General features: G+C 44.0%; 1 protein-coding gene across 1 annotated transcript in view; it reads right to left on the bottom strand.

Annotated features, from left to right (window-relative positions):
• Positions 1–1693: 1693 nt before the first annotated feature.
• The window catches only part of TMEM33 (transmembrane protein 33), a 205866-nt gene continuing 185475 nt past the window's right edge, over positions 1694–22084 (bottom strand). The window contains exon 8 of the mRNA XM_069631746.1: positions 1694–3804. Within this exon, the coding sequence (XP_069487847.1) occupies positions 3675–3804 (130 nt within the window). The 3' untranslated portion in view covers positions 1694–3674. The remainder of the gene's footprint in view (positions 3805–22084) is intronic.

Genomic DNA, 22084 nt, shown 5'->3' on the forward strand with positions numbered 1-22084 from the left:
ACAGCGGAAGCGCAGAGGTATTATGATGTGTGGATTTGGTAGGCCTGGCAGTGCGTTCCACTGCTGTGTGACCATTCTTAGACAGATCTGTCGAAGATCAGCTTGGGGAGGTGTGCTTACGATGTTTGTGTGTATGCGTGTCTGTCGCCATGAGAGTTACCCATAGGAGAGCTCTGCAACTGCATTCCGGGGCCGAGGACTGACACACAGGAGTTATTTGACTCCTCTAAAATGTGTTCAGCATCCAAAACTGAGCTATCGCTGCCTTGGCCTTTTCAATCTGATTTGAAGGCGTCGGTGGAAGTTTCAGACTCAGCCATTATAGTGTAGCCCGCCCACTGTTTGGTAACTCTCTTTGAGCATCTTGGGCTTTAAGAGCTTACACGATGTATAATGTGCTTCTGAATGATCACAAGGAAGGCAGTGGTTAAACACTCAATGAGTGTCCTTCCACTGAAAGATCCTGTTACAGGATGGACAGAATTTAAATTAGTTCTTTCCATCTTTGTTTATAAATGTAAAGGCAGCTAGACAAATGTAGCAGAAAACGAAAGTGGAAGTATGTATTAAATTTCTCTTAGAGAATAATCAGTCCCCCCACTGTCCCCACTGCAAGGCTGAAGCCTGGTGTATGCAGCAGCCCATCGTCTTTGTTGAAATCTGCAGCCAATGGATGTTGAATGTTGCTTGACGAACTTGCATTTCGAAAGGATCGAGAAATAAGTAACGTAACTAATATTAAATTAGCGAAAGCTACGGACTCTGCATAGAATCGACCAGCAAACAAAACAATCTGAGGAACCTCGACACGTACACATCACACAAGGGATAGTTATTACAAACATGCCCAGTCGACGTCCCTTTTTGAACTTCGAAAACAAGTCATGCAATACTCTGCACCTACCAATAGATGTCAGCCTATGCAAAGCATGTGATTCTAAGCAGAGCCACAAGTCTCAGAAAAACACCCCCCCCCCCCAATTATCCTTTGTAGGCGGTTTTCCTGAATGCATTGTTTTCACAATGTCATGACTAAAATCACACGGATTTCTGCTTGTGGGCGGGTGGGGAGCCCTGGCTCAAGGACAGTATTTTGAGACTACCGGGGCTCAGCCCATGCTAACCCTTGCCCCACTTAAAACCCAGCTTCCATCACAATTAACAAAACGTACACAAGCTCTTAAGAACTTAAAGTAAAATACGTTCAATGTTTTATTATTGGGGTACTCTTTGCTTAAAAGGAGGAGTGTACTCAAATACAAAGGGGAGAGGGAAATATCATGCCCGATGGGTGATAGGATTCACAAAATGAGAGGGGTAGACCAAAGAGGTAGGCAGCTGGTAGAAACCAGCATGTAAATAAAAACACAGAGGGATGGGAGAGAGCGAGAGGAGTTGGGATTGTGGGACTGAAGGGGGATTGTGGGACAGAAGGGAAGAGTCTTGTACACAGTTTCTTTTTAAAAAAGGGGAAAAGCAAAAAATGTTGTGAGGAAGTTACAATAAAAACGGATCTACACACTCTTGGGAAAGGCACCATGTGAAGAAATGCGCACTGGCTTGTAAAACCAAGGAAATTTCATCTATATAGTGAATCTCCAGACACTGCCCAACATCCACCACCTGAGAGCTTTGCTAATCGAGGACGATCTGATTCGATTGAAGGTGAACAAAACGCTCATTGAAACATCCGTCTTTATCTAGACTTTATTTTTGTAGAAATGCATTTTGTGTAATAAAAACCTTATGTAGATTACAGATAACAAGGCTAACTGCAACTGTACAACAGTGTTCCATGCAGATCCTGCTACTAGTAGGTTGGGGCTCATAAATAGGTCACTTCAGTGAGTTTAGCTGTACAAAATTAGAGCAAATAGATAAAATAATCCTATTTCATAATAAAATGTTTTCATCAATACCTTGCGCCACATATGAACAAGTTATGGCCATTGGTTGAAAATATAAGAATGCAGGAACAAGACAGTCACATGCACAAAACACAAACAATTTGAAAGAATTATAATGCCTATTCTGAGCAGCTGCATTGTTCTAAAACAGGCTGTGCCCCTATTTTAGCACAAGCAAATAGTAAAAATCTAAAAGTGAGATATGCATAGCTAGCAAAATGAAGGCTACAGGATTAAACCTCAACCAATTATCCACCACTTAAAACATCACCATTTTGTTCCCAACACATGTATACCTACTGGAAGATTGTCAGGTACCTGTTCCTATTCCTATGTGATCAAGTTGCACACAACGGTTTGCGAAAGGTAATGATAGTGCCATGCAGGAAGTATTCATTCACACGGTTACAGAGCAGACACACAAAACATCAACCATGAACAAAGACAACTGTACCAAGAAGTGCAAATGCTCAAGGGTACCCTAGAAAATTGCAGAGTGCAAACACACACTTAACTTTAATTTACTGTGGTCTGAACACTGAAGATTTTAACAGAATTCTTTTCTAAATTAATCATCCATTACCATTCCCGTGTACATGCTTTGGCTGATGCAATGAAGGAAATTGAGACAATTTGTAATGAGTCAAAAGGTCAACTCAAATTAATGGATGTGCTATAACTTTGATGCATGAACCAAAGACATTCTCGCAGTATATAAAAACACAGGAAACAATGTTTTGTATTGAAGAACCCATCACCAAGCGTTTACCTGCTAAAACAAGCCTCTCCTGCATAACTTCCCAGTGCCTCATATACATACATCAGAAACAATATACCTACCATACATTGTTTTACACATTGGTTTGTTAACCTCACATGCACCACTTTAGTCTTTGGTTTTGAAAGCAACCAGGAGTAAAAACAGCAAATTAAAATAACGGTCATCCAAAAAAAGTGTAGAGACCCAAATACAAGGAAGAGCAGAACACCATACAACACAAAAATAGCATAATTCATGAGTACTTGCTGAGGTATTGTTATGCAAGTGGGTGCACTTTTAAAACCAGGAAATCACCTAGCTTTTTATAGAATGCTCAAAAATAGGACAGTTCAGTCAATGTTTTGGGCACCTGTGCTGAAGGTGTTTTCTTTACACACTATGGCACAGTAGCTTTCTAAAGGCTTCAATGAAAGCACTACATGAGGACCTCGGAAATTCCTACCATGCTCTAACATACGACTAAACAAAATAGGCATTTGTGTAGTCCAAGAGGTATTCAACACGTCCTCTTTGTCAAATGGACATATTCCAATTTAAAACATCAATGCTGAAAATAATTATACGTACAGTACAAAAACTGCTCCTACAGTATGTTCTCCTAGTTACCCCATTATGAAACCACACAATATAGTTTTGCGCAATCTTGACAACTTTGAAGCCTCTTTAGATGTAAATACAGTAAAAGCAATCCTGCAATTATTGTCTTTTTAGGTACAGCTAAAAGCTGATGTTTGACTTCAGATGAGAAAAGCGCTTTCAATGATTAGAAACAAAACGGGAAGAAATCTGGTAATTTTTATGAACTAAAGACCATAAAAAAAAAATCAAGATTCTCAAGCAGGGAAATGTGCAGACATTTCTAGATAACTCGTAGTAAGATCACTGTAAAACACCTGACTTGTATAACCATTAGCAGAAATACCAGCTTCTGAAAAGGTCCATACTTCTATATATATTACATTTACATAATTTATTAAACGATCCAATTATGCAACGGTCGGTGCCAGCCTGCTTATAAAGGCGATGCTGCTGAGGCACACTCTTCGCACAAATTCAGGGCACGCTGGCTTCATTATTACATATTCCAAAATTATTCTCAGCTCTGTGAACAAAGTCCTGAAAAAATAAAAGCATACGATTAGGTTTTATAGTCAAAGCCACTGCACTAACTTCATGTTACACTATGGATGCACAGCTTTACAAATATTTCACCATCAAGTACAAATTGTTCAGCATCTTGCCTTCCAATGCAATTTATTGAAGAAAGCGGTGGGGATGCTGCACAGAATATGAATGACAAAGATATCTGTGGACCAATACAAAGTAGTAACATTTCTCAAGCGCACTACCAAGTGCAAGACTTTGCTTTCCAAGGTGTTCCATTACAAAGGTCGATACAAGTCAATGTCAACCTCTCAAGATAGAGTAGAATACAATCTCCTCTTGATCATAACTAGAGTGGGGATTTCCCACCTCTGTGGATCTGTAAATTGGTCAGGGTGTTTGTCCATAAAATCAACAAAACATGAAATTCTGTTCATGGTGCGCTCAAACGTCTTAGTCCACTGGCTTGAATTGGGGACATCCTGAAAACGTAAAGGTTCCATGGGATCCTTCCCTTGAGTGTGCAAAGCTTCTGACAAAGGGGATGTGGATGCTGTGTATTTTGTTTGTTTTGCTGTGTTGTGACTGGGTGTAGAAACTGTAGCTGATTTTACAGAACTACCTGTGGGTTTTGAAATAGTTTTCAAAACGTGTTAAAGTTTCGCTGTACCGTAGACAAGTTTCGGTGTTTGTTTTTCGGCATGCGAAAGGAAAGTTTTTTTTAGGCGCGGTGTCAGTAGTTATTTTGCTCAGCGCCTGCTTTGGGTGTTTGTCATGTGGCGACCAAGTAGTTGAGGGCCCAGAGTACAGAGGACGCTTCGAGCCTGAAAGGGATCTACCGCTTTCTTGTGACACTGCGTGGTGTGTTTGTTGGATGATTTAGTTGACGTACGGCTTGGGGTTGTTTGCTTAGTGCAGTGCGAATGTGTGCCTTCGTCTTAGAGTGTAGTCTCCATCACAGGACCGCTGGCCTGCTTATGGGAGGCGGGAACTGGCACTAGGGATTCGGCAGAACACATGTCGTCTCCGGTGTCCCTATATGCGCCATAGATGCCTTGTTCCTTCTCAGACTCTTTGGTGCCTGCTGGGACATCAGTAGATGCCTTGGCCTGCATGGCGTGGGTCGCCCAATGTTTTGTACGCCAGTCCTTTCATGTTTTCGGTTTTAATAATTTACAGGAATTACAGTGATCACAATGATCTTTGGAGAGGTAATCCACATTGAGCGTGTCCTTCCAAGGATATTTTTGATTGCAGGACGGACAAAATTTAAAAAGGTGCATTTTCCATTGTGTGTTTTGTTTGGCAGAGTGGCAGAGCAGTCAGGCTTTGAAGATGTAAGCTGTAGGTAAGTGCACTGTACCCAGTTAGTAAAGCAGATCAAAGAAACACTCAAACCAATACATTTATATAAAATATAGATTTATTAAATTTACACAAGAAATGTCTTAAAACATTAAACCAATATACACAGGAATACTTTTCAAAGGCCACTGCTTAGTTTGTAGTTGTTTGCAGTTACAATTTTTACAGAGATTGACACTAATAACAATTCTAGCGTATTATCAGTAAAACTTTGCACTCGTGCACAGAAAAGATATACAGTAATTGTATTTAGTTAGCAAAGCCGTATAAGATAAAGTCTTTTTGGAAAGAAAACAGTTGGTTATTCAACCAGTAGCAGAGCTTACGTTTCGAGAGGCAATTTTAGTCCTGTGGATACTTTCAGTCTCTATTTCAAGATGCTAGAAGAATTGACAAAACATTGGAGACCCTGTTAAAGGACTTGCAAAAGGGAGACAAGCCGAGTGCTTGGGTCAGAGGCAAGAGTGGACACACTGGACACCTCTGTGTGCACTCCAATGCTCTAGAGCGACTTCTTGGATCAAGGTAAGCAATATTTTTTCACCCCACAGTTCCTTAGGTTAGAAGACATTTTTGTGGCTGGATTCTCCTCGATGTAGAAGCGCTGGACCCAGCCTCTGGATTCCTTGGTCTGGTGACATAAGGCAGGACAATAGATGGCTCAGTCAGTAGCACTCTCAAAGGAGGACTTCTAGCACAGATTTCTTCAGCTTCTCTGGTCAGTCTTCCTTTTTGGTGCCTTTTCTGCAGCACCAACCAAGGACACAATTCGCTTGGTCAATCTTCTTCGATACCAGGAGTTCTGCACTCTGGTGAGGGTACTTGGATGAATCACATTGGGTCTCTGGAGGTTCACCTGGAGCTCAGCAAAGACTTGACGGATTCGGTCTCTCAAAGACCATGCACTGCAATTGGGTTAAAGGTCTCCAGGTATTCACGGTCTGCAGCTTTGGAGAGGAACAGCACTTCAAGAGATGGCTCAGATTGTAGTTCGTCTCAGGACTGGTTGTTCCCACCAGTCACACGAAGAAGTAGACCTCTTCGGAATGCCTGGGTCGTATAGAAAACAGGGTCAGAACACCAGTGGTCGCTTCACGGTGTTGCAAAGGGTCTGCAGGCGTATCTGGTCATCATCTTCTTCGGTTACTTCAGTTTCCAGTGGTCAACTTGCCTTTCACCTCAGGAACCTAAACTTTTATTCAGTTTCAGCACACTCCTCTACAATCTCTCTCTACAGTTTACAGAAATGGGCGAGTGGCTGTCCAATCAGGACAGCCAGACACCCCACAGTGGAGGCTGGTTCCATTCAGGTAGACAGAACAGGGGAGTGAAAAACTCCTCCCCCACTTCCTGCCTGCCCAGACACTTTGGAGCCTGGGGGGCGGGACACCCAAGGTTTCCCGCCAAAGGCAAAACACACACATAGACCTCCCCATCCCAGAATGGTAGAAGAAAGGCTAACGATTGACAACCACGCTAGAATTGGTGAAAAAAGAAAAATAAGCCGCCAATTTCATACTTCGATGACCCCATTGTTCACAATAGAGACTGAATACAGTCTAAAAACTAGCACAATAGTTGGCAGAACACGTCCACTGCCACCAGCCATAACTAGAGGGTTGTCTATGCAAGTGTAAAAAGTCACAGGAGCAGAGAGAAGGGGGAATACTAGGTATCCCCTGGGCACTCCACATAAGGTGGTGGTGTGCTAATCTCTCTTAGTATAACAATTTTGGAGGGATAAAAAGTATCCCTCTATCCTTAAGAACTGTAGTTACTCGAGGATAAAAAAAAAGAATATCAAAAGGAAAACCCAAAAGGGTTCCAAGTAACACTGCCCATAAGGAAAATGTGTGCTGAAAAAGTAAAACGCAGATACCTTAAGAGAGGTATGGAGGAAAGCAGACTCCATATTAAAGGTAAAAACACAGAAAAGAGTTCTAAAAGACAGCCAATAAGAATGAATGAGTGGAAAAAGGCTAAACTCATTAAGAATAGAAAGAAAAAGATCCAGAAGTCCAGCAGAAAGTGCCTGACTAGGAGAAGGGATGAAGCATAAAAATGAAATCTCCCTAACATGTGTAAAAAGCAGCACAACGACACCTGTAAATGTTAGAGGCAAGAAGTATATGAAAACCCCCACTCTCCTTAATGTAAGACCGAAGCCAATGGGTCATCGAGTAGCTGCTGTCGAAGCTTTCGATCTGGCGATGTTTGTCGATAGCTTCTGCAGGCAGGTCATCGAAACAATGAATAATAGCGGACAGAAACGACTAATCTAGATATATGGGATACTTTACTCACCATAATCATATTTCTGATGCTTTTATCTGCTTAGGTTCCCATGCTTTTTTATTAAAACTTGTTTTCATTTCATTTTATGATTAGTAACTCAAGAGAACAAACTGTGGGACTTGAACATTTTGCCCTCTACCCTCCATACCTCCCCTCTTCCGCCCCGGCCCCCACCGGCTGGTAATGTTTATGCAATTATTAGCATGTATTTTTGTGATTGTTCCCTCAAGTGAACATGTCCAGTATTCCGAATTTGTGTGGGCACCATTGCAGCATATAGTCACTTTGAAGGAAGTCTAGCACCGGCCCCCAGTCTGTTTGGAAGTTTTTACGGGCCCCTTGTACATTATATGTTATGCGCTCCATTGCTAGTAGTTGCCAGACTCTCTGCAGCCCTTCTATCGTTGATGGCTGAGTTTTCTGTTTCCATCTTTGGGCTAATGTTAACCAGGCGACAATCAGGAGCCCCATAAAATTTCTCTTCTGGGTCTTAGTCATCGTCTTGTCTCGGGGGCCCAAAAGCCACCCATCCACACCTTCTTTTATGAGTTCTGCCCCTTTAAACATCTCTTGCATTTGGGTTTTTATCTCCGACCAGATGCCTTGCTGTATCGGGCAGCCTATTTATTTATTTATTTTAATTCTTAAAATGCGCCGCATGCCTGTAGGCCTCAGGGTGCACAAAACCACAGACATAGTCAAGACAAAGAGTAAGCAGGGGCAGAAAAAGGGGTCATATGGATTACTCCATGTTAAAAAGGTAGGTTTTTATGGCTTTTTTAAATAGGAGGTAGTTTTGGATTTGTTGTATCCCAGCCGGCAGGGCATTCCAAAGTAGAGGTCCCTGAACGTCAAACGTAGTGCTTCCGAATTCTGTGGTCTTAAATCTGGGGGTGGGGTGGGCAAGAACTGTGGCCGAGGATGAACGAAGATTTCTGCCATTGCTCTTGATGTTAATGCGTTCAGACAAGTAGATGGGACTGCTGAAAGAAAGGCATGTGTGTGTCGTAGTAAGCATTGTGTGTAATGCGATGTTTAAACGGAAGCCAATGAAGCTTCTTCCTGAAGATGGAAATATGGAAGCGACGAGATTGAGTGAAGATGATTGTTCTGGGCCACTTGCAAGGACTGAATATTAGCGGCAGTAGTGCCAGACAATAGGCTGTTGCAATAGTCTAGCCTGGAGTTTATCAACGCTGTGGAAAGAAGAGTACAGTTTTCGGCTGTTAGAAATGGACAGATTTAATTGATTCGCTTATTGATCAGTCTGCAGATGGACCTGATGTAAGAGACATGCGGCTTCATGGATAATTTGTCTTCTAAGACAACTCCCAGAGTCTTTACATTCCTCTGAACAGTGATGTTGCCTGATGTTTCCTGGGGAAATTGGAGTGGTCAGTATGTAGTTTCCTTTGGGTGTTCTTGGAGGATACTATCATTAGTTCGGTTTTGTTTTTGTTTAAGGCTAGATAGTTAAAAGCCATCCAGTCCTGGATGGCTTTGTAGAAGTTATTGATGGCCTCAACATCATTTCTGTACTGACCACTAAAATGTATGACTAGCTATGTGTGTTGTCTGCGTAGTTAGTATACTGCTCACCAAGTTTGTTTAAGAGGTCCAGGAGAGGGCGAATGTGCAGATTAAAAGTAATGGCGACAGGCAGGAGCCTTGTGGGGCACCACAGGTTTCAGAGATAGGAGTGGAATGGCGACTACCTACACAAACCCTAACCATGCGAGGGACCAAGAAGGAGGCAATCCACTTTGATGCCATCGGGGAACAATTTGCGACCTCTCCGAGCCTTGTCACTAGTAAGCTGTGATCTACCAGATCAAAGGCTGCGGGTAGGTCTAGAAGCATCAATAATGTGGCTTGATTCTTGTAAGCAATGCCCGCCAGGGTGGCCTTAAGGTCGAGCACGGCTGTTTCTGTTCCGTGCCAAGCCCTATATCATGACTGCCGAGTGCCGAGGATCTTGTGTTCTTCAACATGAGCCTGGAGTTGTTTGTAGGCCAATTTATCCAGTATCTTCAGTATAAAAAGGCACGTTGGTTATTGGCCTATAATTATCCTTATTGGTGGGGTATAGATTTTCTTTTTTCAGCAAGGGTGTTATCCAGGCGGATTTGAGCAAGGGTACCACACCTTCAACAAAAGATGTTTATCAACTTGGTAATCCAGGGTACTAGCAAGTCTGTCGATTCTTTAAAGATGTTCGTAGGACAGTCGTCACCAGGGTAGGAGGTAGCTTTAAGATCTTGTATGACCTTGTGCACTTCCTTTTCAGAATAGTGGGAAAAGGAGAATTGGGGTATTTGATCTTCATTGTTGTTGAGGTGTGACATTTTTTGTGTGCAGTGGTTGTGCTACATTGCTAAGGGCTTTATTGATTTTGTCTTTATGAGAGTCAATTTTCGAAAGGAAAGCGTCGTGGATGTCTTGGCACCATTTGGAATCTTTAGTTTTGTTAGTAGAAGGTGGGGCTAGTCCTGAAAATCAGTTAAGATTTTAAACAGTTCACCAACATTGGATTTAGCGTTTATAATTCTTTTATTGTAGTGTGTGGCTTTGGCCTTGTATTCATGTGTGGATTTTTTGTAGGCATCTAATTTGTTGTTATTGGGGTCCTTTCTCCAGGATCTTTCAAGAGCCCTTTTATTTTGTCTGGCCCCAACAATATCGTCTAAAAACTAGGTGTTTTTTTGTAGTTTCAAACTTGATGGATTTCATTTTCATGGGCTCTAGTTCATTCGCAGCTTGTTTGATAGAATGAGTCAAGTGGTTAACTAAGGCGGACAAATCCGCTAAGTTAGTTATAGGTTGTAGCTTGGATGCTACTAGGGATGAGAATTTAGGAGATGTAATGTTTTTCAAATTACGAGTTAGTTTTCTCAAGCGCGGCTAGGTGTTGAGTTTAGGTGGAGGACCTGGTAATGAGATTTTTGCCTGGATAAGAGTGATCAGACCATATACATGGTGTAACCAAAATATCAGAAATAGTAGCATTTTGTGAGATAAGCCAATCGAGTGCGTGTCCACATGTTTGTGTGGGAGTTTTAATCCACTGAGCTAGTCCAATAGAGGTAATTGAGTCCTCTAGACTAAGACCTATTTTGCCAAGTTAGTCATTGGCCCGGTAGTTAAGATCACCCATGATGATCAGAGGGCTTTTACTTTTACCAATTTGTGTTATGAGGTCAATGAATTGTTCTTCGAAAAGGGGCATGTTCTTGGGTGGCCGATAAATGGTGAGTACATTAAGAGATGTGTTAGGGGACGTCTTAATTTTAACCCACAGAGATTGACAGCCATCAGGTGAATTGTGTGGTAGTACGTGGCAATTTAGGCTGGATTTGCACATAAGTGCCACTCCGCCACCTTTGCCCTGAGAGCGATCTGCTCTAAAGAGAGTATATTCATCTGGGGTTGAAAGAGTTGCTCGAGTAGGCAGGTTGGAATTAAGGCAAGTTTCAGTAATACCGAAAAAAATCAGGGTTGCAATCATTGACATGGTCTGCAATTTCGACGTTTGAGAGATCGAGTGTTGAGCAAGGAAAGGGACAGTACTAACAGAGGCGCAATGTTAGAAGCAGTTTCACTATTTGCACGCACAGATTTGTCTAAGCACATTGTTAAATATAGTATACACAACTCACCAGGTCCTCTAAGAGCGTGAGAGTTGAACTTACTATAGCAGTTGTGTGATGCACAACCAAGATTTTCTGACGAGCGTGGGAGCCAGCGAGCTGCAGCGATGACCGTTGAAGGCTGGCACGCCCCAGAAGCGACAGCGTAGAAGCGCCTGGACCTCCTATTTATCGACAAGGATTGTGGGTAATGTGGTTCTTGCACACCGTTCACAACATACACTCGTGAGAGTTCTTGCTCTCTTAGCAATAAAACACACACAAAGCTTGGCAGTCGTAGCAGGCGTGAGCAATACGGAGCCTAAGGTTGCAGCGTTCAAGGTTTTACAGTTGCTTTAAATAAGGTTTGAAAAATAATTAAATGCGCAGCTGTCTGGCAAAGAGAAATAGTGAATCCCACCAGATATGTCTACATGTGCCCTCCGCTTCGCAGCCCCGCCAGCATGTGTTTTGTTTCGTGTTGTACATTCGATGTAGTCTTTCTGGGGTGTAGTGCCATTGGATCATTATCTTTGTCCAAGCTTATCTCTGCTGAATCGCCAGTGTCCATTTGGGGACGATTTGCCAGACGTATTCCCATTGGTCTCGTGATCTCCCTCCCCAGAGTGGTTTCCCATCTCTTCATATATTGCCATTTTGTGTCTTCCGCTTGGGCATTTATGAACTTGTACAATGTTGAAACAAATGTTTTTGTCTCCTGTGTGTGACATAATATATGATTCGAATGGGGTCAGTCCTCTCGTTGCCACCAGCGTTATCCTTGGAGTGGAGAGCCAGTGATGAAGTTACTCGTATTTGAATCTGCCTTTTTCCATGAGGCCGAGGAGCGTGTGGCATTCCGTGAATGTTCTAATCTGATGGTCTTCATACATGTCTCCCACTTTTGTGCATTCGGAATCTAACCATTTTTTTAACTCATCTTTCTCTGTGCCCAGTTTGAATTCCGGGTTCTCAAACAACGGCATGAAGGGGGCTGGATTTATTGTCAATGTTTCTATTTTTGTCGCCCTGTTCCAGATTTCGAGCACTGCGCTCATGATCTCGCTGATTCTGAGATTTGGGTGCCTATGTTCGGGGCTGGTCCACAGGAGATGTTTAAGGCTTTTCCTTGCCACCGCTCGGTCTTGTGCCACCCACATCTTCTCTGAGGTGTTGGGGATCCATTCTTTCAAGACCCACAGTTGGGCCGCCTCGTAATATTTTCGGAAGCATGGGAGTATCATGCCTCCTTCTGACTTAGGGGCCGTAAGTGCAATGCTGGAGAGTCTCGGGGTTTTGTTCTGCCAAATGTATTTGTTTTTCTATTTGACTAGTTTTTTGAAGAACGTGGGCGGGAGTCTGATTGGGAGTGCCTGGATATAGTAGTCTGGGTAGTATTGTCATTTTTATCACTGTTATTCTGCCCCACCACGTGATCGCTAAAGGGGTCCACTTGTCCAGGTCGTTCCTCACTTTGACTAACAGGTTCGGGTAGTTTCCTGGATATAGTCATTTAATTGAATTGGTGAGGGTGACCCCCAAGTAGTTGATCTAATCTTCCGCCACTCGGGTGTTGTAGCTCCCCTGCGCGCGTCTGTATTTCCTGTTTGTCGCCGACAAGTACCATTCGCTCTGACTTTTGCCTGTTTATCTTTAGGCCCGAGACACGACCAGTCTTCTATCATTTGTATTAGTGGGGGCAGTGTGTCTACCGGTTCCGCTAGGGCGATCAGCATGTCGTCTGCAAAGGCTGCTGTTTTATGGGTTGTGCCTCCCATTGTGATGCCTTTGATTTCGGGTGTGTTCCTTATTTTTGTGAACAGCGGCTCCAGGAATATAGCGTAGAGGAGTGGGGAGAGGGGGCAACCCTGTTTGGTGCCTCTTGATTCTTATTATGTCTGAGAGCTCCCCATCCACCGCGATTCTGGCTGTTGGCGAGTTATAGTTGGCCCGTATCATGTCGATGTAGGTTTCGCCAAGGTCCATTTTCTCCAGAGTACGGACGAGCATGGACCACTCCATGCGGTCAAACGCTTTTTCCGCGTCTATTGCCAGGAGGGCGGCTGGGGTGTTTGTGATCCCTACTTTCTCAATCAGGTGAGTGATTCTTCTAATGTTGTCATGCGTTGTTCTGTGAGGGATAAGCCCGACTGATCCTGGTGTATCAGTTTGGGAAGCAGGGGGGTGAGACTGTTGGCATGAATTTTGGTATAAAGTTTGGCATCTAAGTTTATTAGTACTATGGGACAGTACGAGCCCGGTGCCTCTGGGTTTTTCCCTTTCTTATGGAAGACCAATATTTTTGCCTCGTTCATTGATTTTGTGATGTTAGCCGAGTCCTTGAAGGTGTTCAAAAGCTCTGTGAGGACCAGGCTTAGGGCTACCTGGTAGGTTTTATAAAAAGGTGGCTGTATAACCATCCGGGCCCGGAGCTTTGTTTTTTGGCAAGTCTCTCATCGCCTTCGCAACTTCCTCAGCTGATATTGTGCGTTTTCTCCTCCGGTGTTATGGTTGGGAGTTTCATATCTTTTAAATCATTTGTTTGGTCTATCGCTTTTGGTTTGTCTGAGGAGTATAGTTCTTGGTAATAGTCTCTAAATACTTCTTTTATGGCCTTCGATTGTGTTCTCACTTGGTCATTACAGTCTCTCAGTGCCTGTACTGTTTGCCTTTGTTGTTTATCTTTCAGCTGTCTCGCCAGTAGTTTGCTTTATTGGCTTACATGGGGTACCAGTGTTTCAAGTGAAGAAATTTCTCTGCCCTTTTTGTTCGGATCGCCTCCAGCTGGCCCTGTATATGTTTATAGGCTCTCTTTAATTTCTGGTTTTGCTCATTTGTCATTTCCTCTCTTAACTTCAATATCTTTCTGAGCTTTTAGAGCGATCAAGTGACCCCCTCATGACCGCCTTAAAGGCTTCCCATATTGTGGCCTTGGCCACATCTGGGGTGTTTTGATCGAAGTACTCATCTATGTAGCCTCCGATTCCTGCATCTCTGGGTCTTGGATGACTTCTCTGGGAAGGGTCCATCGCCACAGATCAGATTGTTTGCGCATGGCCGGCAGCAGGATCCAAATGGGGGCGTGATCTGATATAGATATGAGACCCGTCTCTACCTCTTGTATCTCCCCGAGAAGACTCACCGACGCCCAGATATAGTCGATTCTTGAGTTTGTGCCATATACGTGGGAGTGATACGTGTACTCCGGAGCCAGGCCTCTAATTTTCCGGCAGACGTCTTCTAATGCTAGTTTTTGCATGGTATTCCTTAGCGATTGTGTCGGGGAGCCTTGGAGTGAGAGGTTAGGGTTCAATCTGTCCTTCCCTGGATTCCATGCCATGTTGAGGTCTCCAGCCGGAATCATCTCTTCTTGTGAGAAGTTTTCCAGTTTGTGCAGAGTGTCTTTCAAGAAACCGTCCTGGCCCGTATTGGGAGCGTATACCATTGCGAGAGTCAGATGACTGTTCTCAATTTGAATTTTTGCTGCTAAGGATCTCCCTTGCTCATCTTCTAGGGTTTCTCGAATTTTGGATGTTGAGGGAGTCGGCGAAAGCTATCAGCACCCCGTTTTTTTTCTTTTCCCTGTCGTTTGCATGCATTATCCTGTTGTACCCTTTCAGTATGATTTTCCCCTCATCTCTTTTCTGCATGTGTGTCTCTTGTAGCATTATTATATCGTATTTTCCCTGCCGTAACTGATGCTACTTTTTTCCTTTTGACTGGGGAGTTTAATCCCCTGATATGTGTGAGGATTTTCAGCCCCATCCTGTTGTGTGTTCCTCCGAGTCTTGTAGGCTGCTTTAGGTTAGCTTGCTGTGGATTCTTTGCTGCGTGCCGGTGGGTTTCCCTTCCCCTTGCTGTGTCCGCTCCTTGTCCTTTCCTCTTAAAAGTTCCCTTCCCCCCCATTGTGGTCCCCAACTTTCACCCCCCTTCACCCTCCCTTGCAACTTCCCTGAGGAGGGCTCTGGGCCCTATGATCGCTTGGGCGTGTTGCCCTTCACGCCATGACCTCTCAATCTCAGGGGTAACTATGGCGTGAGGAGTCCTAAACCTCACTAAGAGTCTCTTAGGATTTCAGTGCGATTCCAGCTAGCCGCGGCTAAGTGTTTGCCGGTGGTCGCCTTTTTATTGCTGGATTTTGAGAGAAGTCTGCTGGTCTATGTTTTTCGTCTGTTCTGGGGCTGCAACCCTTATTTGTGTCTTGATGATTCCGTAGCTTGTCTCAATTTTGCATTCACTGTAGACCAGCCTCTTGGGGCCCTTCTCCCTTGGAATGGTTCCCTACCATTGGTCTGGGAAGCCTTCTCTTGCAAATTCAGGATCCGCTCTCCTTCCACGCTCGTGGTGATCCTTTGTTGTTTCCCCTCCCACGTGAATAATAGTCCGAAGGGGAACGCCCATTTATATCGTATTTGTTTTGCTGTCAGTACTTTTGTTATTTGTGACATCTCCCTGCGTTTTTGGAGGGTGGAGTGTGCCAGATCTTGGTAGAGATGTATTTCTGAGCCATTTATTCTGATATGTTCCATCGTCCGGGCTTTCCGTAGGATCTGCTCTTTTTGAGGGTAAAATGTAATTTCGATCAGGACGTCACTGGGGCGGGCACGGGGTTCTCCACTGCGCCGTGGGCCTACTCGGTGTATCCTGTCGATCTGGATTACAGTTTCAACCTCCTTCTAGGATATCTCGGAAAACCTGTTGGACGGCTTGTTTGAGGTCCTTGTCTTCAACGGTCTCTGCCATATTTTTGATTCGGATATTGGATCTGCGGGATTCATTTTCTAAGTCTTCGCATTGGGTTTCCAAATTGTGGGAGAGTCTCGCTAATCTCTCCTGCACTTCCGCGTATTGTTGTGTTTCTTCATCTAGGTTCTGTACCGTCTTCCCCAGGGTGTCAGTTCGTTCCTCTAGCTTCCCTATTACTATATTCATTTCCTGGACTGCTAGTTTCATTTCTGCCTTCATAGTCTCGAATTGGGTGTGCATGGAGGTTATGAATGGTTATTGGAATTCTTTGAACCATTCCTTCATGTCTTCTTCAGTGGCCATGCCTGTTGTCTTCCTCCCCACGGTCTCTTTCCCCTTTCTCGTTTTGCGTGGTTATTTTCTGGCTTGTCGGCGTGTTCGTGCCCCAGAGGTGATCCAAGTTCTGGTCTAGTTTTTGCTTAGTTGACGTGTCTTGTGCTTGCCTGCCCCTGGATTTGGACATATGTGCTTCCCCGGTGTGTTCCTGGGCTTTAAGTTTGGTGGTTCCTTGTAGTGCTGCTATAGGCCTCTTTCTGGATTATGGTGATGTGTCTGTCGTTCTCCCCATCTCCTGTATACCCTCCTGCGGGTAGTGTTGGTTGCGCCCTTCCTGTGGAGTTTGGATCTGCACGATTCTGCAGCCTCTAGCTATGTGGTTCTTGGGAGGATGGGCCCCCTGGCGCTTTCCCCCTTTTCTTGCCTTGTATTCGGGCTTGATAGTAGTTGGAGGTGGCTTCTTGTACCCTGCGAGGGGCTACTTGGCGAAGCCTGCGTTGAATCCTTGGGGGGGGGGGGGGGGGGGGGGGGGGGGGGAGGGAGAACGGAACTTCCTCTGCATGTCTGCCAGGCATTGTGCTTATTGCTCACAGGGGTGTGTTGTGTCTTTTAATGTGTCTAGTAAGACTCTTCGTTCCCCCTTCACGTGTTCCTGAGGGCTGTGGGGGAATTTATAGCTCTCCCCCCTCCAGCCGCCGGCGGGGGCTTTTGGGTGTTATTGCCATTTATTTCTAGTCTCCCTGGGGGCCTCTCTTGATTGCCCCAACAGCCCGCTCCTCGGGACTCGCAGATTGTTTTAAGCTGTGGAGGTGGGGGGAGGGAGGATCCTCTCCCCGGGCCCTCAGTGTGTACCCCGGGGTATTGGCTGTGTATGGGTCCTCTGTATGGGCCCCCGTGCCTTCTCCTCACCTCTCCTTCCTCTCAATGTGATTTTCGTGGGAAATTGCAAGGCGTTGGGCGGGCGCGCTCTCCCTCTGTTTTCTGGCGCGGGCCAGATCCACCTCTGGGGCAGTCTACTGGGCCGTTCCCGGATTCCTTCCGTCGTCTGCTCCTGGCCACTCCGTTGGATGCTGGCGAGGCGCCGGGAGGGAGAACCCGTCTTCGTGTTCCCTCAGATCTCCCTCGACTCCCATGGTGCAGCATGGGCGCTCTCTCCCTCCAGGGCCCTCACTGCTGCGTATGATGCCTGGCCTGCAGGGCGGTCCCCCTTTCTCCAGCGGCCGTCCGTTTCCCCAGGCGAGCTTGCTTCTGACTGGGGGCCCGACCTTCCAGATGTCCGTTTGCTATGAAAACGCTCCGCTGGGCAACTTTATCGCTGGGTGTACTTCTCGTCTTGTCGGTCACCACTGGTGGGGGTCCAGCTCCTCTGGGAGGTGGCAAGTGATTCTCCTCGTTGGATGGGGCCGCCCTTCCCCCGCCGCTCTGTCTGGGCACTGGGCCTCTCGCTGGGACTCGCTCCTTGATAGCTGTGAGAGCGGGACCCACTGTGTAGTTGCCGCCGCTTTATGGGTGCCTTAACTTCACTGGGTGGTGTCCGCCAAATTCCTCACTCCCCGAGGACCACGGCATTGCTTTGTTGATCTTGATGTTGCGGCCTCGAGCTGGCAGACGGAGCTCCGCTCACGCACTTCTGCTCAGCCCGGCCGCCATCTTGGAATCCATTCACATGCTTTTTAGTGGTTGTCACAGAGTATTCCACATTAAGTTTTCAAAGTTCGAAAAGCGATGCCGACAGGGAGTGGCTTGTAATGCTAACCCTAGTGTGACGTACTCTGTACCCATGATCCCTCAGGTGTCGATGTCCCTCAGATTATTTGTTACTGACAAGAGGGAGTGTATGTTGTAGCGTGAAGCGTAGGTAGAAACCATGAGGTGTGAAAGATCCATGCTTATTTAGGAGTACCTTCTACTCAAGAGGAATGCATGTGAACCTAAGCAGATAGAAGCATCAAATTAAATTTATTTAGTGTGATTTAGTTTACATAATAAACTTTACACATACTATACATAACATATAACATTATCCATAAAACACCAAAAACAATAAAACCATGAAAAACATACAAACTTCACTTCCCATATAATAACAATAAAATATATTAGACAATCACCATATCTCCAATATCCACAATACACCTTTCTAACACAGAAACAATTAATCTTTTAACAATTTCAATCTAAAACAATTGAACATTCAAGGATTCCCTTTCCATTCCTTTAGTAATGTACAACATTCTTTGTACTATTCGATGGTATTAGGTATATTTATATTTGTTCGCCCCGAACAGTCTGCTTATAAGGGATGATATCAAGAAACTACTATCCAGCTAATGAAATGCTTGTTAATTGCGCTCTCTAGTCCTTATATTGTTATGCCCAACTTGGCTTCAATCTTCAACCAGATGATATAAATGGAAGTCATCAAATGCAAACTATTAGTATTAATGCAATAAAGCCAGAAGGACATCGCCCCAATGGCTTCCCAATTATGCACCTACATACCAATATAATACTTGATTATACTGGCCATTGTGTGGCATTCGGTCAGCAAATGTTTGGCTGGCTCCAGGATTTCTGGATCTTTACACATCCAATAAAATCGTTGTTCAATAGGGTTCTTATCTTTAATCCCCGTAACCGTCCTTGTTGGCAGCTGCTTCATTCTAAATAGAAGAATGAAGCGTCTGAGCCTTTTAGATGGACATAGGTTCAAGTAGCTCTGCGGCTTCTTAAAGGAATACAGTCTCTATTGTACAAACTGATAGCTTTTTAACATATTGAGGTGGTCTAAATTCTCCAACCAATCCCATAGGTCAATACGCTTCCCCAACGCATTCTGCATTTCTTCTGAGTCCAGCCTAGCTCTGCAAACATTTTTACTATAAAACCTTTCAGCAAGCAAGTGGTATGCCTTTTTGATATTTCCTGATGGACTGCTATTAATAATGCATTTTTGGTACTACTAGTCATCTTCAAGTAAAGCTCTGCCCTCTTCTTTAAGACTATAGCTTTTAGGGAGATCGACCCTAACTCTAGCCTTATAAGGGCCATGGGTATTCCGGGGGGGAGCCTAAGATCCGCCGCCACAATTTCCCCTCTATGACCTGAAGCCATTCTAGGTCTAAATGCACAAGGGCTTCAAGGCCATATGTCATCATAGGGTAAAATACTTGTATACATAATTGGTGAGTTCCCCATAATGTAAAGCCTCCATGCTTAGTTGTAAAGCTATGGAAAAGAGCAGTCAGCTGCACTGCTCTGATAGTGCGTGTTTGTTTGCATGTAACAGTTACCGCTGGGGTCGAAATCAATTCCCAAATAACGATATTGAGGAGCATACAGGATTTTAACTTTGCCCACCATGAGGTTAACTCGTGCTGTTTTTTTACTAGAATAGCTCATAACCTTAGTGTTCTCCAAATTAATAGTTCGACCGTTACTTTCTGCATATTCCCACAAGGCTATAGCAGATCGTCGTATCCCACTGATGGTATAATCAAATATTACCAGGTCATCTGCATACGCTATAACAGGGCAGGGAGCCTCACCAATTTTAGGAGCAAAATGTATTGCTACGGCTATTGCCACTGGTATGTCATACACGTATAGGTTATATATAAGAGGAGCAGTGATGCACCCCTGCTTTATACCTCCCCCCCTGTTCTGATGGACCTTTTCTATCGTTCAGCCTTCCTGGTCTAATTTGAGTTTGACTGAAGTATTTACGTGTAATAATCTAAGATAATACAGTAAACCTTCTGGACAGCCCATAGTTTCCAACTTTAACCATAGACGACCTCTTTCAGATTGAGTCGAACGCAGCTTTAGAATCTATGTATAATGCATACAAGGGGGAGGGGGGGCTTCTCCCCTTTACACGCTCTAGTGTGCATGATAATCATTACCATGAGATTATGGGTGGTGGAATAACCCTGTCTAAACCCACTTTGGAATCTACATAAGATATTTGATTTATCAACCCATGACTGCAGCTCACTGAGTATTAATGAGGCAAATAGTTTACGTGTCGTGTCTAACATTGATAAAAGCCTGTAATGATCAGGTTCCAAACTATTTCCCTTTTTAAATACGGGAATGAGGACAGCCGTTTGCCAGGAACTGGGTATTTTGCCTTCAGTTCGAATCTCCTTAAACAAAATAGCTAGCAACCTGGCCCAAAATTCTGGTTGACACTTGACTAGATTGGCCAAACCAATTGGGTCCAGAAGCCCTAGATTTTAACTCTTTGATTTTACTCAATATTAGATCATAAAATGCATCAATGGGCAATATTAATGGGACACTACTCAATGGTATTAAATCTTCCATGCTTGAAGGGGCATTCCGATTTGAGAAACTTTACCCATTCTGCACCACTAAGTGGGTTCACTAGTTGTCCTTTCACAGTCCCCCTTGCCTCACTTAGGAGTGTCCAAATACTGAGTCTTTCTAGAACAAATCTTCTGCACTAATCTTTGCCAAGATTGTTTTCTCTCATCTCTTCTTTTAGCCTCAATAGCTGCTCTGTATCTATTCTTAATTCTCCTCACATTTGCATAATATAGCTCCACAGGAGAATTTATTTTCTTAGCATGACGGAGCTCTGCTCCAAGATTCCTCTTAGCATCTCTAATCTCCTTATCATAGGGGAGTTTTCTACCTTCAGTTCTAATAATTAAACCCATTACGGCTGCTGCATGCTTACCAGAAAATGTATAAATCCAATTTTCTATTGAATTAATAGACATAGAATTGAAGTTGAGGACATTTGGGAATCCATCAATGGCTAAAGCTTCTGTTGCATGTTTCACATTTTTGTCAGACCAACTCATTCTTATGCCCGCTTTAATCCACATTTACGTTGCATATAGACCAATCCACCAAACTATCACTAGGGATATTAAGTGCACACAATAGGGCAGCCTGATCACTCCATATGTAGTCTAAGGTACTACAAGAAATTCTGTTCGTCCATGTATGCTTGCCTGGATGGTCATTGATCGTTCTGCCATTGATCATTTCCAACTCCCAATATTGAAAAATGTTTACCCATCCCAACCCCTCGAGATCATTTTTAGTGTGTAGCATAGCACCCTCCTCATTTAACTTAGGGTTCTGTGATTCCCCCCCAACCTGTCATGTGGCAGTTAAAATCAACAACCACTATTACCGCTGTGTTTTCTAGCTTTGTCAACCAAGATGCCAATAGCTTGTGTAAGGCATCTTGTAAATGCCCTCTTAACACTGCTCCAGGGGGATTACAGAGACTCGCGAGCAAAAATCTGTCAAGGCTTCCCTTGCAGCCATATTCCACTTCCACTGCAATCATGCTATTGTCTTGTTTAGAGGTAATCCGCCTAGAACCCAATGTATTCACCACCCCCATAAGTAGACCCCCATATGGTCTACCTCTTTCTCCCCTCTTAGCATAGGATTGGTAAATAACATAACCATCTAGTATCAAAGGGTCCATTGCCCATGTTTCTTGTAAACAAATAAGCTATATTTAGCTATAAGTTCAACTGAACCCTCAGATGACAATAGATGAGAAACCTCTGCAGTTCCACGTAAGAATAGTGATTTCTCATTGTTTTGATAGCACATTGGGAAGCAAATCCGCCAACCATTTTATGATCTGTTGGACATCCGATATTTCCACCTTCTTTCCTTTGGGTAAGCTCTGGCATTTTATTTCCTTCGATGGTGTTACTGTCTCCAAGTACGGACAGCTGGGATCTTCTTCGTTCAAATCAACATCGATCTCAAAATCAACTGCCTTCAATTTTTCTTTATATTTCCTTATCATTTGCGCTGTTGACACGAACTTGCAGTGCAAAGCGGAGACATTGGGATTTGGTCCTTTCATTGGTTACACAAATTGGAAATCATCTGATTTAAGTACTCGCAATTGTGGAACTGAATATAATTTAATCAGGAATTCAGATTGCAATAGCCATTTATGTTCACCACTTGGTAAAAATTCT

Source organism: Ambystoma mexicanum, chromosome 6q (assembly GCF_040938575.1).
Source record: "Ambystoma mexicanum isolate Mex_15411 chromosome 6q, UKY_AmexF1_1, whole genome shotgun sequence".
NCBI lineage: Eukaryota > Metazoa > Chordata > Amphibia > Caudata > Ambystomatidae > Ambystoma > Ambystoma mexicanum.